At 42.7% G+C, this 18219-nt stretch overlaps 2 protein-coding genes across 3 annotated transcripts; both read right to left on the bottom strand.

Annotated features, from left to right (window-relative positions):
* Nucleotides 1-543: 543 nt before the first annotated feature.
* Nucleotides 544-6097, bottom strand: LOC105897658 (perforin-1-like). The gene is made up of 5 exons (XM_031586970.2): nt 4792-6097; nt 3049-3598; nt 2629-2767; nt 2156-2373; nt 544-1886 (listed from the first exon to the last, which is right to left on the bottom strand). The coding sequence occupies exons 2-5, from the start codon at nt 3579-3581 to the stop codon at nt 1028-1030; spliced, it is 1749 nt and encodes a 582-aa protein (XP_031442830.1). The 5' UTR covers nt 3582-3598; nt 4792-6097; the 3' UTR covers nt 544-1027.
* A 4706-nt stretch (nt 6098-10803) lies between these two features.
* On the bottom strand, nt 10804-16653 carry LOC105897657 (perforin-1-like). Of its 2 annotated transcripts, XM_031587153.2 has the most exons (5): nt 16000-16653; nt 14303-14852; nt 13876-14014; nt 13310-13527; nt 10804-13045 (listed from the first exon to the last, which is right to left on the bottom strand). In XM_031587153.2, exons 2-5 carry the CDS (start codon nt 14833-14835, stop codon nt 12202-12204), a joined length of 1734 nt encoding a protein of 577 aa, XP_031443013.1. In that variant the 5' UTR covers nt 14836-14852; nt 16000-16653; the 3' UTR covers nt 10804-12201. The 2 variants fall into 2 exon arrangements, with proteins under 2 accessions (XP_031443013.1, XP_042563587.1); XM_042707653.1 differs by lacking the exon at nt 16000-16653 and having other exon boundaries at nt 14303-15198.
* Nucleotides 16654-18219: the final 1566 nt, after the last annotated feature.

Here is an 18219-nt window from a genome sequence, read left to right on the forward strand (position 1 = left end):
GGGCAGAATGTAAATGCACTGTAAGAGTCACATGATGCACTGGCAGAGGTGCCAGAGTGGATGGAGCAGCGGGGGTGAACATCCAGAAGCTCTGGTTTTTGGTGAGCTGCTCACCATACAGACCCAAGTGCATGGTGGGTCATGTAGTTCAGGTGTGAGTGATGTGTGGAAGAAGGAGGGAGAGTGTTGCAGCTTGTGCTGATGAGTCCCTGGTGGCTCTGACTGCCCCCTGGTTTTCCCTCTGCCATCTCGCAGGGCCTGAGACATTCCCAGATGTTTGTTCTCATTCAGTTAGTTTCAGGTAGATACAATTTCAGGTTGATGTATAACAGTAAATAGTCCATGTCATCATAATCTGTCTGGAAACACAGTTTTATAACTTCCTAAGTGTTGGTATGTGGTTGATCACCATGCCTAGATCTAGATATTTCAGTTAGGATGTCAGTTAGATGGGCTGCATTAATCATATGGCAGTAGTTATTTTACCAGCTGAATGAGATGTCAAAAAGTGACTAAATTCAAATGAAAAAGAACTGCGATATATTGCCTACTACCAAATGCTTTATTAGTCATGAAGTCACAGTGAGAGAAAAAAATACAATGTAAGTACATTTAATGTAATCATATTTATTTTTTGTGATTTTGATTTCTTGCTGATATCACACATATAACTGGTCAAGGCTGTGGCTCAATCTAACTGCAAGGCTTTTTTATATACCTTGACAAGCAAAACAAACTGCTTCATTGTCAGGAAAGAATCTCAGCATTTGTGCTTGAACTTAGAGCTCATCAGCTTTACGACCATTTTGAACTAAATACGCCTAACACTATCGCACAACAGACTCAGGTGCACTACTTCTATCTGCTTTCTATCTACTAAAATGAGTACTTTGTGCTTACTCTGGAAAGGTCTCTACTACTTGCAGTAGTGTAAATGTAAATATAAATATAATGTAAGATAGATAAATATTAATCTTGCTGAGTACATAAATCCTTAATGAGGCAACAAAAAAAGAAAGAGAAAATGTCAGTTTGGATTAGTAAGATTGAAATGCGTAGGGTGTTCATCCCCAAACACTCCCATTTTTATGAGCATGTCCTTTGGTATGGGCCGGGAATGGCGAGACACATACAGCCTCTCCAGGTGACCGTTCATGGGAGAGCTCACATACTCAGAACAGGACGGGCCACTCAGGCTTGGGCCACAGGTCACTTGGAGCTTGTAGAAGAGCATCCCGTGGTTCAGGCGACACACACCCTCTTTTGTCCCTTCCTTGAGGTCCACGGTGCATGTTCCGAGCAGGTCGTCATCCCACTTGTTGTCCTCGTCCCATACCTCAAACTGCACCGTCCTGGTCTGAGAGAGAAGGACATCACCGATGTCAAAGGCTGAGTTCCACCAAGGTGAGTTGTTGTTCCAAATCACGTGGGTTCGTCCAAGTTGCAAGTTCTGAGAGTCGAACACCTTCACGAAGGCATCTGTAGCTGTGCTGGTGTCGCCCCACAAACCAGTGGCCTTCACTGCAGTGATGATGACCCGAGCAAGACCACGTTTAGTGGGACAACAGTCACTTCCAACACCAGGATCACCATGACAACTGCACGTACAGGGCTCCTTTGCGTTTCTTTTGATGCCAGACTTGCAGGACTCAGTGCAGTTTTGCCAGAGTCCACTCTCCAGAACATAATGTCTAATTGCTTTACGTAGCTCTTTCCTCAGTGGAAGGTTGGGGGGCAGCAACTCATGGAGGGGATCCAGTGAATAGGAGATCACATCTGGGTTGAGTGGCAGGGAGGAGAGCCACTCCTTGTAAGCAGCCGGGTCTTTGTCCGCAGAGAAGAGAAGCTCAGGCTCGGTGGTGTGGCCACCAAAGATCTCTGTGAGCCTGGTAGGATGATTGAAAATTAAATCCAGTTGTATTAATTTACAGTGCGCCATTCACAGTTAACATTGTCTCAAGGCACTTTACAGAGCCTGAGGCCCAAACACTGTAGAGCAAGCAAACAAGTGACTCTGACAAGGACACAACTCCCTTTTAATAAGCAAAAAAAATTGAAAAAGGTCTTAAAGATCTTAAAAGGTAATCTTAGGACAGTAGAGTATACCACGGCTAGACCACCAAAAAGGCATATTATCACAAACTTATTAGCCCACCTGTCACTGAAGTTGTTGGAGAAACTGTTCTTGGCCTCTGTCTTCTCCTTTGCCTCCTGACAGTGCTTCATCTCTGCCCCTGACTTGACTTTGTCTCCCACGCTGGCTGAGGCTTCCACATCCAGACACATCTTGATCTCGTCTGAGGACAGGCCCTGTAAAGAGGCCATGCACTGCCTGATGCTGGTCACCGACTGCACCATCCCGCCCAGAGTCACCTAAAAGCAACCAGTGGTGCAGACTCAAATTTCCGGTGAATGCCATTTAGAATTCATACAAATATTGAAGGTCTCATTACATACGACATGCCTGGCATCAGAGATATTCTGTTAAAGCGTAATAAAATGTAAGATGCATGTACAGTTTTTGACATTTAGAACAACTAAGGGTTATAGAGATCATGTCAGGAAATAAATAAGTGATATGAAAGGACTGCATTTTTGTGACATGGATAATATGTTCCCCATGCTTGCCTTTGTCATGTAATGAGTGCCATAGTTGTTGATAAGCTTGTAGAAACGCTGCTTGTTCACACTGCTGTATTTCTTTGGAAGTTGATTAATGGCGTGCTGAAACTCTGGGTGGAGAGGGGGCTGGTTGGAAACCCTGTAGCTGGACATGGCAACAGAAGGGATTCAGTAACAGGTAAAAAGTCAAATAAAGTTTATCTTCATATCATATTTCCAAATGTGTGGTATTAGTCATTACATCTGAATCTGCACTCATTTCCAACCACAATAACAATGTAAAACCAGAAACTGGTTCATTCAGTTAAACCTTTGTTTCTGTGTCACTCACACAAGCACATATACTATGCACTGCAGTAACTATATACTATGCAGTGACGCATGTTGCATTTAGAACACTACGTCTAATAAAAGGCCTTTCCATACCTGTAGTAACTACAGACCATCTTATGGCTCAAGAAGGTAAACTTGTCCTCTTTAGTTTTTTCCATGGAGTACTCAGCCAATTTGGACTGGCTTCCAGCCAGCATCAAGGATCCAGCTCCCCTTTTGGTCTCTACTTGTAAATCAGCTTTCCAGTTGTTCTCCACACTGGTGGTACTGGCTTTGACCAGGGACTCACTGGACTGGTACTGTGAGCTGGCAACCTTAATGTCGCATTTATGACTGACTCTCCAGTCCACCACAGGTAGTGGGACTTTCTGCATCTTCCCCTCTTGATACGGGTTCCTGCACAGCATGCAGGTGTTATTCTCCCGCCTCCATAGGTTCATGTCAATGACGAAGGCTCCCTTGCGCTCCATCTTGGTGATGTCGAAGCCCTCACCGGCCAGGTTGGATCCTGGGGCAAACTCAGCCTCTTTGCACTCACGGGGGAGGCCTCTAGTGCATGACTGGGTAGTCAGGGGTATGAGGGTGAGATGGACAGCTACCAGAAAGGTAACGGTTGAAACGCCCATGGTCAAACGGCCTGGATCTGTGTTCAAGAAAGGAGCAAGGCCTGATTAGTACAATAGACAAAAACAAGGGCCAATTCCATAAACTTTTTGACAAATTCAGTGAATTCCTCCTCACACTCCTCTAGCTTTCAGTTTTATGTATGCGCTCAAAAAATTCCAGTGTATGTACAGTTTTGGCTCTGTAAATGGGAAACTAACATAGCGTCTCAGACGAGCCATAAACAATTCCAGCTAATCAACATATTACGTCAGGAGCATGGAAGGCAGGGCTGTAATTTGATTGGCTGTTGAGCTAAAATATCAACAAACTTTTTCCATATTTGTGGACTGTGCCTTTAAGTAAAAAACTTGACAGTGCATGACTTCTTAAACTCACTTTATTGCATTGTGAAACTTAGAAAGATCATCTACTCAAGGCCCCATTTTTACACCCAAAATGTATCTTGCGTCTGTCTAAGAAAAAAAATGGCTCATTAAGAGGTTACCAGCCGAGGTTGTGGCACTACAACGACAGAAGCAGACATTACTGAGACACTGCTGATTTCTTGCAGTGCTGAATAAGTGATGTAAGACAATGTTTGCATACGTGTTCACAATGAAGGTCATATCCTGTTTGATGCACCTCATGTCGTATTTGACCACAGATCACACCATAGAGAATGAAACAGAATGAGTAACACTTCTAAGTCACATGCTAATCTGTTACAGTTCTTCAACTGATCAATTTAAGTCAACCGTTGTTTTTAGGCCCGTTTAACAATCTTCATATCCATGCTTTTACACAGATTTTACAGTGTGTCACAAGCGTGTTATGAACGATGGAAGGACCTGCATGACAATGGAAACTGATATTTGCTCTTAATACATTTACAAACATAACATGTTTTAGTGCAGTAATCACTCTTGTGTATAATGAGGAAATACCCCCAGCAGACATGGTGGGCCTGGGTTATTTCCTGAAAAGTTCTTCCTTAGCAGTAGCTATATGGACATATAGGTTAAATAGCTGTCATATAACACTTTGTGAATCTTCTCCTAAATAAAACTGGAGATTTACAGTCAAAACAACATGAAACATATCTGTCTTTAAATGTGCTTTTAACTTTTGTTGTAGTAGCCATCTTAGAAATTCGGTTTTGACCAGCCAAGTGTTTAAATGTTATAAATCCATTTGTTTGTGACAAACCTGAAGTCAAAAAGGAAGTCTTACCTTGCTACTGTGCTTGTAGCGGGCGTTGTACTATATTAGTAATCTGACTGATGACTGTAAGGGTCTCTGAGTTTTGGTGGCAATGCTTGCAACCTGACAAGTGACTCATACAAAAGACAGAGATGGGAGGTGGAGCAAAGGTGGCGGTTTACAGATGGAAATAGTTGGTGGTCTCAGTAATGGTTAACATGATTCAGAGACAAACTAATAGAGAGAGCATGCGAGAGAAGAACACAAATGAATAAGGGCAAATGGTGGTGTGTTAAGGGGACTGAGAACATGCAGTGTGTCTTACTGTGTTTTGTGGTGGCTTTATCAAGAATTGAAGGAGGATGGGGTAGTGTGTGGTTTTTCTCATGAAACTGACACGATTTTTCATGTGCATTTATCTTCCTGTCTAATGTTTGTGTCGTCATGTCATTTCTCAGAAGTGGTCGAGACCTGAAACCTTAGACCCCTCATGCTAAAGTCATTCGGTGATTAAAATGTATTTTAAGATCACCACTAGGTAAATTGAATGAAATTGATTTCATGATTGAAACATTTATATTTAACACTTTTTATTGGTGTTTTTTGGGTAATCAATAAAATTATACAATTACACATCACAAATCTAATTGTTATACCCCTACCCACAATAAGGCCCACCCACCCACCCCCAGCCAGCTTACCCCATGCAGCAGAAGTACATACATTAAAAGATCATGTAGAATGTATATATATACATATATATATAGAGAGAGAGAGAAAAGTATTGGATTATTACAATACAATTACATACCACAATGCTGCAAAACAAAACAGAGAAAAGAAATAATAATAAAAAAAGAAATAAAAAGAAAAACAAAGCGAGGGGGGGGGGGTGTTGCCATCTAATCTTTCTCTTGTATTGGGCTTTGTATGCTCTCATAGTATGACAAGAAAGGGGTCCAGGTCCTCTCAAAGCTCTGTATGGAACCTTTCAGAGTATATCTGATTTTTTCCAGTTTCAGGAGAGACATGGTGTCTCTGATCCATCTACTGAATGTGGGTGGTGTTTGTTCCTTCCATAAGAGTAGTATCAGACGTCTGGCAAGCAGAGAGGTGAAAGCTATGACAACATGGGCCCTGCCCTTAAGAGAACGTGTTTCATCAGTAAAGCCAAAAATGGCACATAATGGGTTTGGAGGGATGACCACACCAAACATTGTTGAGTAAGCATGAAAGATGTCTGCCCAAAATGTTCTAAGGAAAGGACAAGACCAGAACATATGTATGTGATCAGCTGGTTGATTTTTACAGCGGGGACAAGAGGGGTCAACATCAGGGAAAATCTTGGCAAGTCCAGTGAACTCTCAGGAGGATTTTAAGTTGAATTAAGCTATGTCTAGCGCATGGGGATGATGTGTGTACTAAGTCTAGCGCAGCCTCCCACTGATCCTCTCTCATTACTTCCCCTAGGTCTTCTTCCCAAAGTTTTCTAGTTTCTTGCAGTGATTGGGGGGAGATGTTGCAGATTTGATTGTAAAGGACTGAAATTAACCCTTTACGGTGTGGAGACAAAGAGAGAATATTGTCAGTTGCGTTATCTGATGGTAGATTTGGAAATGAAGCAATGTTTTTCTGCACAAAATGTCTTACTTGGAGATATCTAAAAAAAAAAATGATTTTGGCAGGTCAAACTTCTCAGAGAGTTGTGTGAATGTTTTAATTAGCTTTTGAAGACCCAACTCTTCAGAGAGCACTTCCCGTCCTAACTGGCACTTCGACTAGTGCGTAACTTGCAATTACAGCAGTTACACTTCTGCACTCTTTCTTTCTTTTTATTTCATTTTGTTATATTTCTAATGTAAAGTAGTATTTATTTATTGTTACACCAGGTTCTATTGCTCGTAGCTTGAATATTCTCTCCCTTGTACGTCGCTTTGGACAAAAGCGTCTGCTAAATGACTAAATGTGAATGATACAAATTTGCCCTGAACAAAGAGGTTAAGTGTGGAGGTAATGCCTTTTGCCATCCAGATTTTAAAAGCTGAGTCCAAGTTAGAGGGTGGGAAATGGTAATTATTGACAATTGGGGAGTGAATTGACATTGTAGACAGGTTGAAATGTCTTTTAAACTGTGACCAGATTCTAACTGAGTTAAGGACAATTGGGTTGGAGAAAAGTCGGGTTTGCGGGGTCGGAGTGGACGGAGCGCATAAGACAGAGCCCAAGTGGACCGGGCCACCTGTGCATTCGAGATGTATCCAGGCCTCACTGGTGTCAGGTTGATAGTCCTCCATCCAGAACAATATTTTCTGGATATTACAGGCAAAGCCAAGCCAGCAAGCCCCTTGGGTCTTTCTAGAGATTGCCTTTTAATCCTGTGTGATTTACCATTCCAGATGAAGGATGCTATGCATTGGTCCAAAGTTTTAAAAAACTTTTTCCTTATCAAGATGGGAATGTTTTGGAAGAGGTAAAGAAACTTTGGTAACACAATCATTTTAATTAGATTAACTCGACCGACTAAAGAGAGCGGCAGGCTGGACCATCTCACCATATCTTGTTTACACTTTTCAAAAAGCACTCCAAAGTTCTTTATAAATAGCAGTGAAAAAGTGGGCGTGATTTCTACTCCAAGGTATTTAAATCCCTTCTTAACTACTTTGTATGGAAAATGTGATGGGGAAATTTGAGAGGCAGCCTGATTGAGAGGGAACATTTCACTCTTCTGGAGATTAATTTTGTAGGGAACTGAAGTTATAGGGTTAGATGTATATAATAGCAAGTCATCTGCATAGAGGGATAACTTGTGAGTAGGTCCACCTCGCACTATGCCTGAAAACTCATAAGATTGCCTAAGGGCAATGGCTAATGGCTCTATCGCAATGGCGAAGAGGAGGGGCGACAGGGGACAGCCTTGGCGGGTGCCTCTACCCAGGGAAAAATATTCAGACTGCTGACCGTTGGTAACTACTGCAGCTAAGGGTTGAGCGTATAAAAGTTTTATCCAGGATATAAAAGCTTCACCAAATCCAAAATGCTTGAGCACTGAAAACAGGTAGTTCCATTCAACTCGATCGAACGCCTTCTCGGCGTCAAGTGAAATCACCATTTCAGGAACAGGGGCTGCAGGGGAATATACAATATTTAGGAGTCTTCTCAAGTTTGAGCTAGAGTGTCTATTCAAAATAAAACCAGTTTGATCTGTAGATATTATTTGCGGTACTAACTTCTCCAGTCTAGCGGCTAGGATTTTAGACAGAATTTTATAATCGCCATTCAGTAAAGAGATAGGGCGATAAGAAGCGCACTGTAGTGGGTCTTTGCCTTTTTTTGGGATAAGTGTAATAGCAGCTTGTCGTAGGGTTGGTGGAAGCTCTTCTGACGACAACGATTCATTAAACATGGCTTGAAGCAGTGGGGATAGTTCAGGTGCAAATTTTTTATAGAAGTCTGAGGTAAAGCCGTCGGGCCCAGGTGTTTTGTTGCATTTTAAAGATTTAATAGCTTCTAAGATTTCTGTGTTTGAGATCTCTCCCCCAAGTGGTGGATTGTGGTCGGAAGGGATAGAGGGAAATGTAAGTTTGTCGAAGAAGCTCTCAATTTTTGGGGAGTTTTCATCCTGTTCAGAGCTATATAGGTCACTATAGTATTGTTTAAAGACATCGTTAATTTCCAAATGGTTGGTTACGCTCTCACCATTTCTATCATGAACCTTAGGTATGAGGCGAGAGGAGGCGGATTGGCGGGCTTGTTGGGCTAACAGTTTGCCAGCCTTATCACCAGATTCATAAATATTATAGCGGGCCTTGGTGAGTAGATAAGTAGCTTTGTCTGTGGTCAGTGTATCGTATTCTGTCTGCAAGCGCAGCCTTTCTTTATAAAGACTTGGCAAGGGGGATGAGGCGTATTGTTTGTCAATATCAGCTAAGGCTTGGGAGATTGTCTCAAGTTTGGCCATTCTTGCTTTTTTCATTCTAGAGGAGTACTCAATTATCTGCCCTCTAAGGAATGCTTTAAGCGCCTCCCATATGGTTGAGTGGGAAACCTCTGGGGTAATGTTAATTTCTATAAAGAAATTAATCTGGGAAGCGATATGGTTTACAAACTCTTCATCAGCCAATAGAAGTGGGTTAAGCCTCCAATGGCAAGAGGGTCTGAAGCAATTGGGTAAGCTCAGTTGAAAGGATAGAGCGCCATGGTCTGAGACAGAGATGGTGTGATATTGGCAAGAGTCTGCACTCCCTACTAACCTGTTATCTATCAGAAAATAGTCAATACGGGTGTAAATATGATGGACACTGGAGAAGAAGGAGAAGCCTTTTTTATTGGGATATTTAAATCTCCAAATGTCTGAAAGACCAGATTGTGCACAGAAACCATTGATGACCTTGGCTGATTTGGTGAGAGCCTGAGGTCTAGCTGAGGATCTGTCTAGTGTGGAGTTGAGCACACAATTAAAATCGCCTCCTATTATCAAGTTGTAATTGTTACGGGCAGGTATGGCAGAAAAGAGTTTTGCAAAAAAGTTGTGGTCATCAAAATTTGAGGCATAAACATTGACAAGAATTACAGGAAGATGGAATAACTGGCCAATGACAATAACGTATCTCCCATTGGTGTCGGCTATCACCTCTTCTGCTTGAAATGCGATATCTTTGTGTATAAGGATTGCGGCCCCTCTGGCTTTGACGTTAAACTGTGAGTGGTACAGTTGTCCAACCCATCTTCTTTTAAGATAACTGACAGCATCCGTTTTTAAATGAGTTTCCTGTATAAATGCAATATCTGCCTTTAGCTGCTGGAGATAGGATACTATTTTCTGTCTTTTCACTGGATTGTTTAGTCCTTTTGCATTGAGTGAAACAAACTGTATGGAACGATGCTGAGCGTTAACTCTAGATGTCATTTTGTCTAGCACAGGAAATGAGGTTTGAGATCAATTGAGAGCTATGGGAAGCCATAGTGAAATGAGATGATGGCGAGGGGTGAGGGTAATGCACAGAGAGGAGGGAGGGGGGAGAAATAAAAATAAAAATAAAAAGGCTGGACTGGAAAACTTGCTTTAGCAAGCACGAAGAGCACGTGCTACCTATTCTTACAGGCTACACTCTATACTCTGTTATTACAGAAAATATGTTTCTCATTAAAAGGGTTTGTGCACAACGCAGTCAACAGAAATAACACCTTTTAAGAGTAGCAGAAACAGTAACAGTAAGAGGAACAGTTTGCTATTATATAGCCTAATTACTAAGACATAGTATATAAAAAAAAAGTCTATTTGCCCTCTTAAAATATATAGTACAACATATGAAGGGCAAAAAGCGGGCTTTTTCAGGCATCTGTACATAAAACAAAATTAAACGACCAAAATGACGTCACAACGACACAGTAGGCAACCAAACTTGGCATTTAACTAGAGCATTTTCTTAACTTAACTGCTTAACTCCAACAGGGCCTTTTATGCATCACAAATCAGTCAAGGTAAAAAGAAGAATGTCCATTTATAATCAAAGTTGACTAATATGAAGTGCCATGGAGTGGGCTACGTTTAGAGAACGCATAATAAGATGCATCTGAAGCAAGCTTACTCACCAACGCGAAGTAGATAGCCTACCCACGTTATGTTTCAGCCTGTGTGGAAGTATCCAAGCCCTGTTTGCCTGTACGTCTTTTCACAAACAAGACAGCTTCGTCGGGTGAGAGAAAGATATGCCTATCCTGTCTGTCCTTGTCGGTAACCTGGAGCTTGGCAGGAAACAGCATCCTGTAGTTGAATCCAGCATTTTTAAGTTGCAACTTCACTGGGATGAATGCAGCTCTCTTCCTGGAGATTTCAGCGCTGAAGTCCGGGAAAAAATGAATTTGTGAACCGCGAAAAGAAACGGAGGTGGCCTCTCTTGCTAGCTTCAGAATGCGTTCCTTGGTCTGGAAGTGGTGAATTCGCACGATGAGGGGACGTGGCCTGGAGTCTGCTGGATTCTTCCTGACCATGGCAATCCGGTGAGCCCTGTCAGCGATCGTTGAGGTAGGGAAAGCTTCCACACCAAATGTTTCTCTCAGTAGTGTGTCAATGAATGAAGTTGGATGCAGTCCCTCAACTTTTTCAGGCAGTCCTATTATGCGAATATTGTTTCGCCTGGAACGGTTTTCTAGATCATCCAGTTTAACTTTCAGCTCTTCGTTGTCTTACGAGAGAGTGCTGCACAAGTGGATTCAAGTCTCTCAAGTCTTGTATGGATGTCGTTATGCGAGGTTTCCAACTGTTGAATGGTTTCGTGGTGTTGGTCGATAATGGCTCTCTCAGCCGACAGTTGAGCAGAAAGTTTCGCTATAATGCGTTCCTCCATGGACGTTAGCAATCTCTCCATATCTGGCAGGGTTAGCAGATTGTTAGCCTCAGAGTCCGGTTGTTCCACTAGCTTATCTGTGTCAGTTTGTTTTGCGTCTCTAACTTGTTGGTCTGCCGTTTGGCCTGTTTTTCTACTCATCTTTTTCATATTCTCAGCTAAAGTCAGCGTTAGCACCAGTTTTGTATGGAATTAGACGGATATAACAAGGATTTTGACCAAATGTGAACAGAGTATTCCCGGCTTGCGACCTACTCCGCCATGCGTCAGACCGGAACATGATTGAAACATTTATCCTGCATAATTTATCTTGCTAATCCTTAAAGACCATTCACATGAATGCAGAATGATCCTTCCTGGTGTTGCTTCATCTAATGTCTAGGACTAATCTCACACATGTAGCAGTTATCACACAGACATGAGTTTTGTATTCCTAAGGATTTTTTGGGGGGGGGGGGGGGTCGTTATGTACAATCAGTTGTATGTGGTGTTCATATCACAAAAAAGTGACAAAATGTAATTGAATAGAAACTTCAATTTATGCCTACTTCCAAATGCTTTATTAGTCATTAATGTACAGTGAGAAGTGAATACAATGTAGGTACATTTAATGTAATCATATTTAGTTTTCAGTTTTTGCTTTTTTTTTGTCATTTTGATTTCTTGTTGATATCACACATATAACAGGTCAAGGCTGTGGCTCGATCTAACTGCATAAGGCTTTTTTATATACCTTGACAAGCAAAACAAACTGCTTCATTGTCAGGAAAGAATCTCAGCATTTGTGCTTGAACTTACAGTTGTTCAGCTTTACTACCATTCTGAACCATTCTCTAACACCCTAATACGCCTAACACTGTCGCACATCGGACTCAGGGGCTATGCTGCACTACTTCTATCTGCTATCCACATTGTCAGATTGACTAGAATGAGTACTTTGTGCTTACTCTGGAAAGGTCTCTACTACTTGCAGTAGTGTCAATGTAAATATAGATATAATGTAGGATAGATAAATATGAATCTTGCTGAGTACATACTGTAAATCCTTTCTGAGACTATAAAAAAAGAAAGAGAAAGCTTCAGTATGGATTAGTCAGATTGAAATGCGTGGGTGTTCATCCCCAAACACTCCCATTTTTATGAGCATGTCCTTTGGTATGGGCCGGGAATGGCGAGACACATACAGCCTCTCCAGGTGACCGTTCATGGGAGAGCTCACATACTCAGAACAGGACGGGCCGCTCAGGCTTGGGCCACAGGTCACTTGGAGTTTGTAGAAGAACATCCCGTGGTTCAGGCGACACACACCCTCTTTTGTCCCTTCCTTGAGGTCCACGGTGCATGTTCCGAGCAGGTCGTCATCCCACTTGTTGTCCTCGTCCCATACCTCAAACTTCACCTTGCTGGTCTGAGAGAGAAGGACATCACCGATGTCAAAGGCTGAGTTCCACTGAGGTGAGTTGTTGTTCCAAATCACAGAGGTTCGTCCAAGTTGCAAGTTCTGAGAGTCGAACACCTTCACGAAGGCATCTGTAGCTGTGCTGGTGTCGCCCCACAAACCAGTGGCCTTCACCGCAGTGATGATGACCCGAGCAAGACCACGTTTAGTGGGACAACAGTCACTTCCAACACCAGGATCACCATGGCAACTGCACGTACAGGGCTCCTTTTCGTTTCTTTTGATGCCAGACTTGCAGGGCTCAGTGCAGTTTTGCCAGAGTCCACTCTCCAGAACATAATGTCTAATTGCTTTACGTAGCTCTTTCCTCAGTGGAAGGTTGGGGGGCAGCAACTCATGGAGGGGATCCAGTGAATAGGAGATCACATCTGGGTTGAGTGGCAGGGAGGAGAGCCACTCCTTGTAAGCAGCCGGGTCTTTGTCTGCAGAGAAGAGAAGCTCAGGCTCGGTGGTGTGGCCACCAAAGATCTCTGTGAGCCTGGTAGGATGAATGAAAATTAAATCCAGTTATATTCATTTCCAGTGCGCCACAGTTAACAATGTCTCAAGGCACTTTACAGAGCCTGAGGCCCAAACACTGTAGAGCAAGCACACAAGTGACTCTGACAAGAAACAACTCCCTTTTAAAAAGCAAAGAACATTGAAAAAGGTCTTAAAGATCTTAAAAGGTCATCTTTGGACAGTAGAGTATACCACGACTGGACCACCAAACAGGCATATTATCACAAACTTCTTAGCCCACCTGTCACTGAAGTTGTTGGAGAAACTGTTCTTGGCCTCTGTCTTCTCCTTTGCCTCCTGACAGTGCTTCATCTCTGCCCCTGACTTGACTTTGTCTCCCACGCTGGCTGAGGCTTCCACATCCAGACACATCTTGATCTCGTCTGAGGACAGGCCCTGTAAAGAGGCCATGCACTGCCTGATGCTGGTCACCGACTGCACCATCCCGCCCAGAGTCACCTAAAGGGAAGCATAGGGAAAGTGTGCACCTGATGTTAATCACATACATGTGTAAAAACAATTTTTGTCAAATAATGTTGATTATGTCATAGTTTTCGGCAAACAAATCTCATTTCAAACCAGTAGTAAAGACCCAAATTGCTGGTGACTGCCATTTAGAATTCATATAGCATTATTATATATGATATGCCTGGCATCAGAGATGTTCTGTAATAGTGTAATAAAATGTGAGGTATTTGATATTTAGGACAACTAAGGTTTATAAACGTCATGTCAGGAATAAAATAAGTGATATGAAGGGACTGCATTTTGTACATGTGACATGGATAATCTGTTCCCCATGCTTGCCTTTGTCATGTAATGAGTGCCATAGTTGTTGATAAGCTTGTAGAAACGCTGCTTGTTCACACTGCTGTATTTCTTTGGAAGTTGATTAATGGCGTGCTGAAACTCTGGGTGGAGAGGGGGCTGGTTGGAAACCCTGTAGCTGGACATGGCAACAGAGGGATTCAGTAACAGGTAAAAAGTCAAAAAAGTTTTTATATCATATTTCCAAATGTGTGGTATCCGTCATTACATCACAATCTGCACTCATTTCCAACCACAATAACAATGTAAAACCAGAAACTGGTTTATTCAGTTAAACCTTTGTCTCTGTGTCACTCACACAAGCACATATGCTATACACTGCAGTAACTATATACTATGCAGTGGCACATGTTTCATTTAGAACACTACGTCTAATAATGTAGGATTCTAAAAGGCGTTTCCATACCTGTAGTAGCTACAGACCATCTTATGGCTCAAGAAGGTAAACTTGTCCTTTTTAGTTTTTTCCATGGAGTACTCAGCCAATTTGGACTGGCTTCCAGCCAGCATCAAGGAGCCACCCACACGTTTGGTCTCTACTTCTAAATCAGCTTTCCAGTTGTTCTCCACACTGGAGGTACTGGCTTTGACCAGGGACTCACTGGACTGGTACTGTGAGCTGGCAACCTTAATGTCGCATTTCTGACTGACTCTCCAGTCCACCACAGGTAGTGGGACTTTCTGCATCTTCCCCTCTTGATACGGGTTCCCGCACAGCATGCAGGTGTTATTCTCCCGCCTCCATAGGTTCATGTCGATGACGAAGGCTCCCTTGCGCTGCATCTTGGTGATGTCGAAGCCCTCACCGGCCAGGTTGGATCCTGGGGCAAACTCAGCCTCTTTGCACTCACGGGGTAGGCCTCTAGTGCATGACTGGGTAGTCAGGGGTATGAGGGTGAGATAGACGGCCATCCGAAAGGTAACGGTTGAAACGCCCATGGTCAAACGGCCTGGAGCTGTGTTCAAGAAAGGAGCAAGGCCTGATTAGTACAACAGATAAAAACACAAACAGAAATCTCTTAAAGGGCCAATTCTGTAAATGGGAAACAAACATAGCGTCTCAGACAAATTCAGTAAATTCCTCCTTACGATCATCTAGCTATCAGGTAATGTATGCGCTCAAACAATTCCAGCTCATGTACAGTTTTGGCTCTGTAAATGGGAAACAAACATAGCGTCTCAGACCGAGCCATAAACAATTCCAGCTAATCAACATATTACGTCAGGAGTATAGAAGACAGGGCTGTAATTTGATTGGCTGTTGAGCTAAAATATCAGCAAACTTTTTCCAGATTTATGGACTGTGTTTTTATGTAAAAAAAAACTTGACAGCGCATTACTTCTTAACCTCACTTTAGTGCATTGTGCAACTTAGAACAATGATCTACTCAAGGCCCCATTTTTACATTTACATTTAGTCATTTAGCAGACGCTTTTATCCAAAGCGACTTACATATGTGCGACTTACAATGTATACACATTTTACATTTTACATTTACACTGATGGCACACTGCACATCAGGAGCAATTAGGGGTTCAGTGTCTTGCTCAAGGACGCTTCGACAGGGAATCGAACTAGCAACCTTCTGATTACTAAACGACTTCTCTACCACTGTACCACTGTCGCCCCTTTTTTACACCCAAAATGTAAGAAAAAGACCGACTTATTAAAGGTTCAGCAGAAGTCATTACTAAGACACTTCTGATTTCATGCAGTGACAAACAATACGTCTCATGAACGATGGAAGGACATGGAAGACAATGGAAACTGATATTTGTTCTTTATACATTTACAAACATAGCAGCAGTCTTGTGTAGAATTAGGAAATTACCCCAGACATGGTGGGCCTTGGTTATTTCCTGAAAAGTTCTTCCTTAGCAGTAGCTATATGGACATATTGGTTAAATAGCTATCATATAACACTTTGTGAATCCTCTCCTAAATTAAACTGAGATTTACAGTCAAAACAACATGAAACATATGTCTTTAAATGTGCCTTTAACTTTTGTTGTAGTAGCCATCTTAGAAATTCGGTTTAAAGTGTTTAAATGTTGTTAATCCATTTGTTTGTGACAAACCTGAAGTCAAGAAGGAAGTCTTACCTTGCTACTGTGCTTGAAGCGGCCGTTACATTATTTTAGTCATCTGACTGATGACTCTAAGGGTCTCTGAGTATTTGTGGCAATGCTTGCAACCTGCCAATATAAAGACAGAGATGGGAGGTGGAGCAAAGGTAGTGGTTTGTAGATGGAAATGTTTGGTGGTCTGAGTAGTGATGTGGGCAAATAAATGAGGGCAAATGTGGGTAAATGGTTGGACAAACGAATAGAGAGAGCGTGCGAGAGAGGAACACTGAGACTGACTGAGAACATGCAGTGTGTCTTACTGTGTTTTGTGGTGGCTTTATTAAGAATTGAAGGAGGATGTGGCAGTGTGTGGCTTTTCTCATGAAACTGCCAGTATTTTTCATGTGCATTGATCTTCCAGTCTAATGTTTGTGTCGTCATGTCATTTCTCTGAAGTGGCCGAGACCTGAAACCTTAGACCCCTCATGCTAAAGTCATTCGCTGATAAAAATGCATTTTCAGATCACCACGAGGTAAATTAAATGAAATTAATGACAATAAAACCACAGCTGATTGAAACATTTATCCTGCACAACTTATCTCGATAATCCTTGAAGAACATTAACATGAATGCAGAATGATCTTTTCTGGTGTAGCTACGTCACCCTGCTGCTGGTCCATCCATTCCCCCATGAGCTCGCGGGAGACGGTGGAGGTGAGTCACCTGGCACATGGGGCAGCACTGCATCTAGCGAAGACGTGGCGGCCGCATGCAGAAGAGCAGGCAGATGGGTGTTACTGACTGGCTTCCTGTCTGCCCTGGTGTTAAGCCCAAGCGTGCATGACGGAGCCCAGGGTTGTGTTGTAAGTCTGGTGTTAGGTCTGGTGCAATTAAGTTTGCTTTCATACAGAACCTGGGTCACTAAAAGCCCTATTCCCACATGACACTTCCCCACCGCCGCCCCTGATGGCACAGACACTGGTGAATGAAGGGCTTGCATGAACAGACACATCCATGAAGACTCACTTTAGTAATGCGCCCGCTCCTCTCCCCTCTGGCCCTCTGTCAGGTGGGCAGAACAGCTCGCTCGCCAGCAGTCAACAGGCTGGCGTTGATGAAGGGGTTGAACACGGCAGCTGGGTGGTCACACCCAGAGGCCACACCCACCACCACGGGGCCACAAATCGGTTCAAAAAGATTGCAGGCGCCACTTCTATTGGTTAAACGGACACTTCTATTGGTTAAACGGACAATTCATGCCGTGGTTCTCTTGTGTCTGGTCCTACAACTTCGCCCCCGACTGCAGACTGTTACATGCACGGCTCGATGCATGAACATGAAGGGGAGGAGATGCAGAATTTATAATAATAAAAGTAATTTATTAAATGATTTATATTTATAGTTATATAATAAAGAATGCAAAAGTGTGGTGAAATTCAGTATCATGAATGGTAACCAAAAATGTAATGCAAAGTCAGTCTACAAAACAAACGACAACGGAAATCCAAAATCCAACAACCACGGAGAACCACAATCCAACGACCACGGAGAACCACAATCCAACGACCACGGAGAACCACAATCCAACGACCACGGAGAACCAAAAGCCAAATGCCGGGAGGACCAGACCAGTCTCGACTGCCGGCTGGTCAGGGCTTTTGTAGCCCAGCCAATCAAGGACACACCTGTCCCCAATCACTTGCTGCAGAGACAGAGAGAGATTGGGAGAACAAGGGAGAGCAGGCATGCCAATATCACAGGGCAGGGCCTACACTGGAGAGCAGTCCGATGAGCGGCATCAGTGGCGGTTTTAGCCTGAAATTTCTGGTGGGGCAATTTTGTATGTCACAAAAATAGAGGTAGCTGATTATTATAAGCAGTAGAATCAGAATCAGAATCATCTTTATTGGCCAAGTACATTTCCACATACAAGGAATTTTTCCTGGGTTTAATTGCTCTCAATGTACTTAAACTGAAAAATATGCATGCAACAGTTTAGGATAATAAATAAATATAATATATAATATAATAATAAAATATAATAATCTGTCAACTGTTCATTAGAGTGACGGCAAGGGGGAAAAAACTGTTCCTGTGTCTGGTGGTTTTTGTGTACAGAGATCTGTAGCGCCTGCCAGAGGGGAGGAGCTGGAACAGATTATGTCCAGGGTGTGAGGGGTCTGCAATGATTTTCCCTGCCCGTTTCCTGGCTCTGGATGTGTGGAAGAAGGAGGAGGAAGAGTATTGCAGCTTGT

The sequence above is a fragment of the Clupea harengus genome, chromosome 1 (genome assembly GCF_900700415.2).
Source record: "Clupea harengus chromosome 1, Ch_v2.0.2, whole genome shotgun sequence".
Lineage (NCBI taxonomy): Eukaryota > Metazoa > Chordata > Actinopteri > Clupeiformes > Clupeidae > Clupea > Clupea harengus.

Coding starts and splice junctions, on each gene's coding strand:
- LOC105897658 (XM_031586970.2), bottom strand. CDS start 3,581: ATGGGCGTTTCAACCGTTACCTTTCTGGTAGCTGTCCATCTCACCCTC. Junction 2,374..2,628: donor GCACTCATTACATGACAAAG/GCAAGCATGGGG, acceptor GGTTGCTTTTAG/GTGACTCTGGGCGGGATGGT. Junction 1,887..2,155: donor TCCAACAACTTCAGTGACAG/GTGGGCTAATAA, acceptor TCATCCTACCAG/GCTCACAGAGATCTTTGGTG.
- LOC105897657 (XM_031587153.2), bottom strand. CDS start 14,835: ATGGGCGTTTCAACCGTTACCTTTCGGATGGCCGTCTATCTCACCCTC. Junction 14,015..14,302: donor ATGGTCTGTAGCTACTACAG/GTATGGAAACGC, acceptor TGCCATGTCCAG/CTACAGGGTTTCCAACCAGC. Junction 13,528..13,875: donor GCACTCATTACATGACAAAG/GCAAGCATGGGG, acceptor GCTTCCCTTTAG/GTGACTCTGGGCGGGATGGT.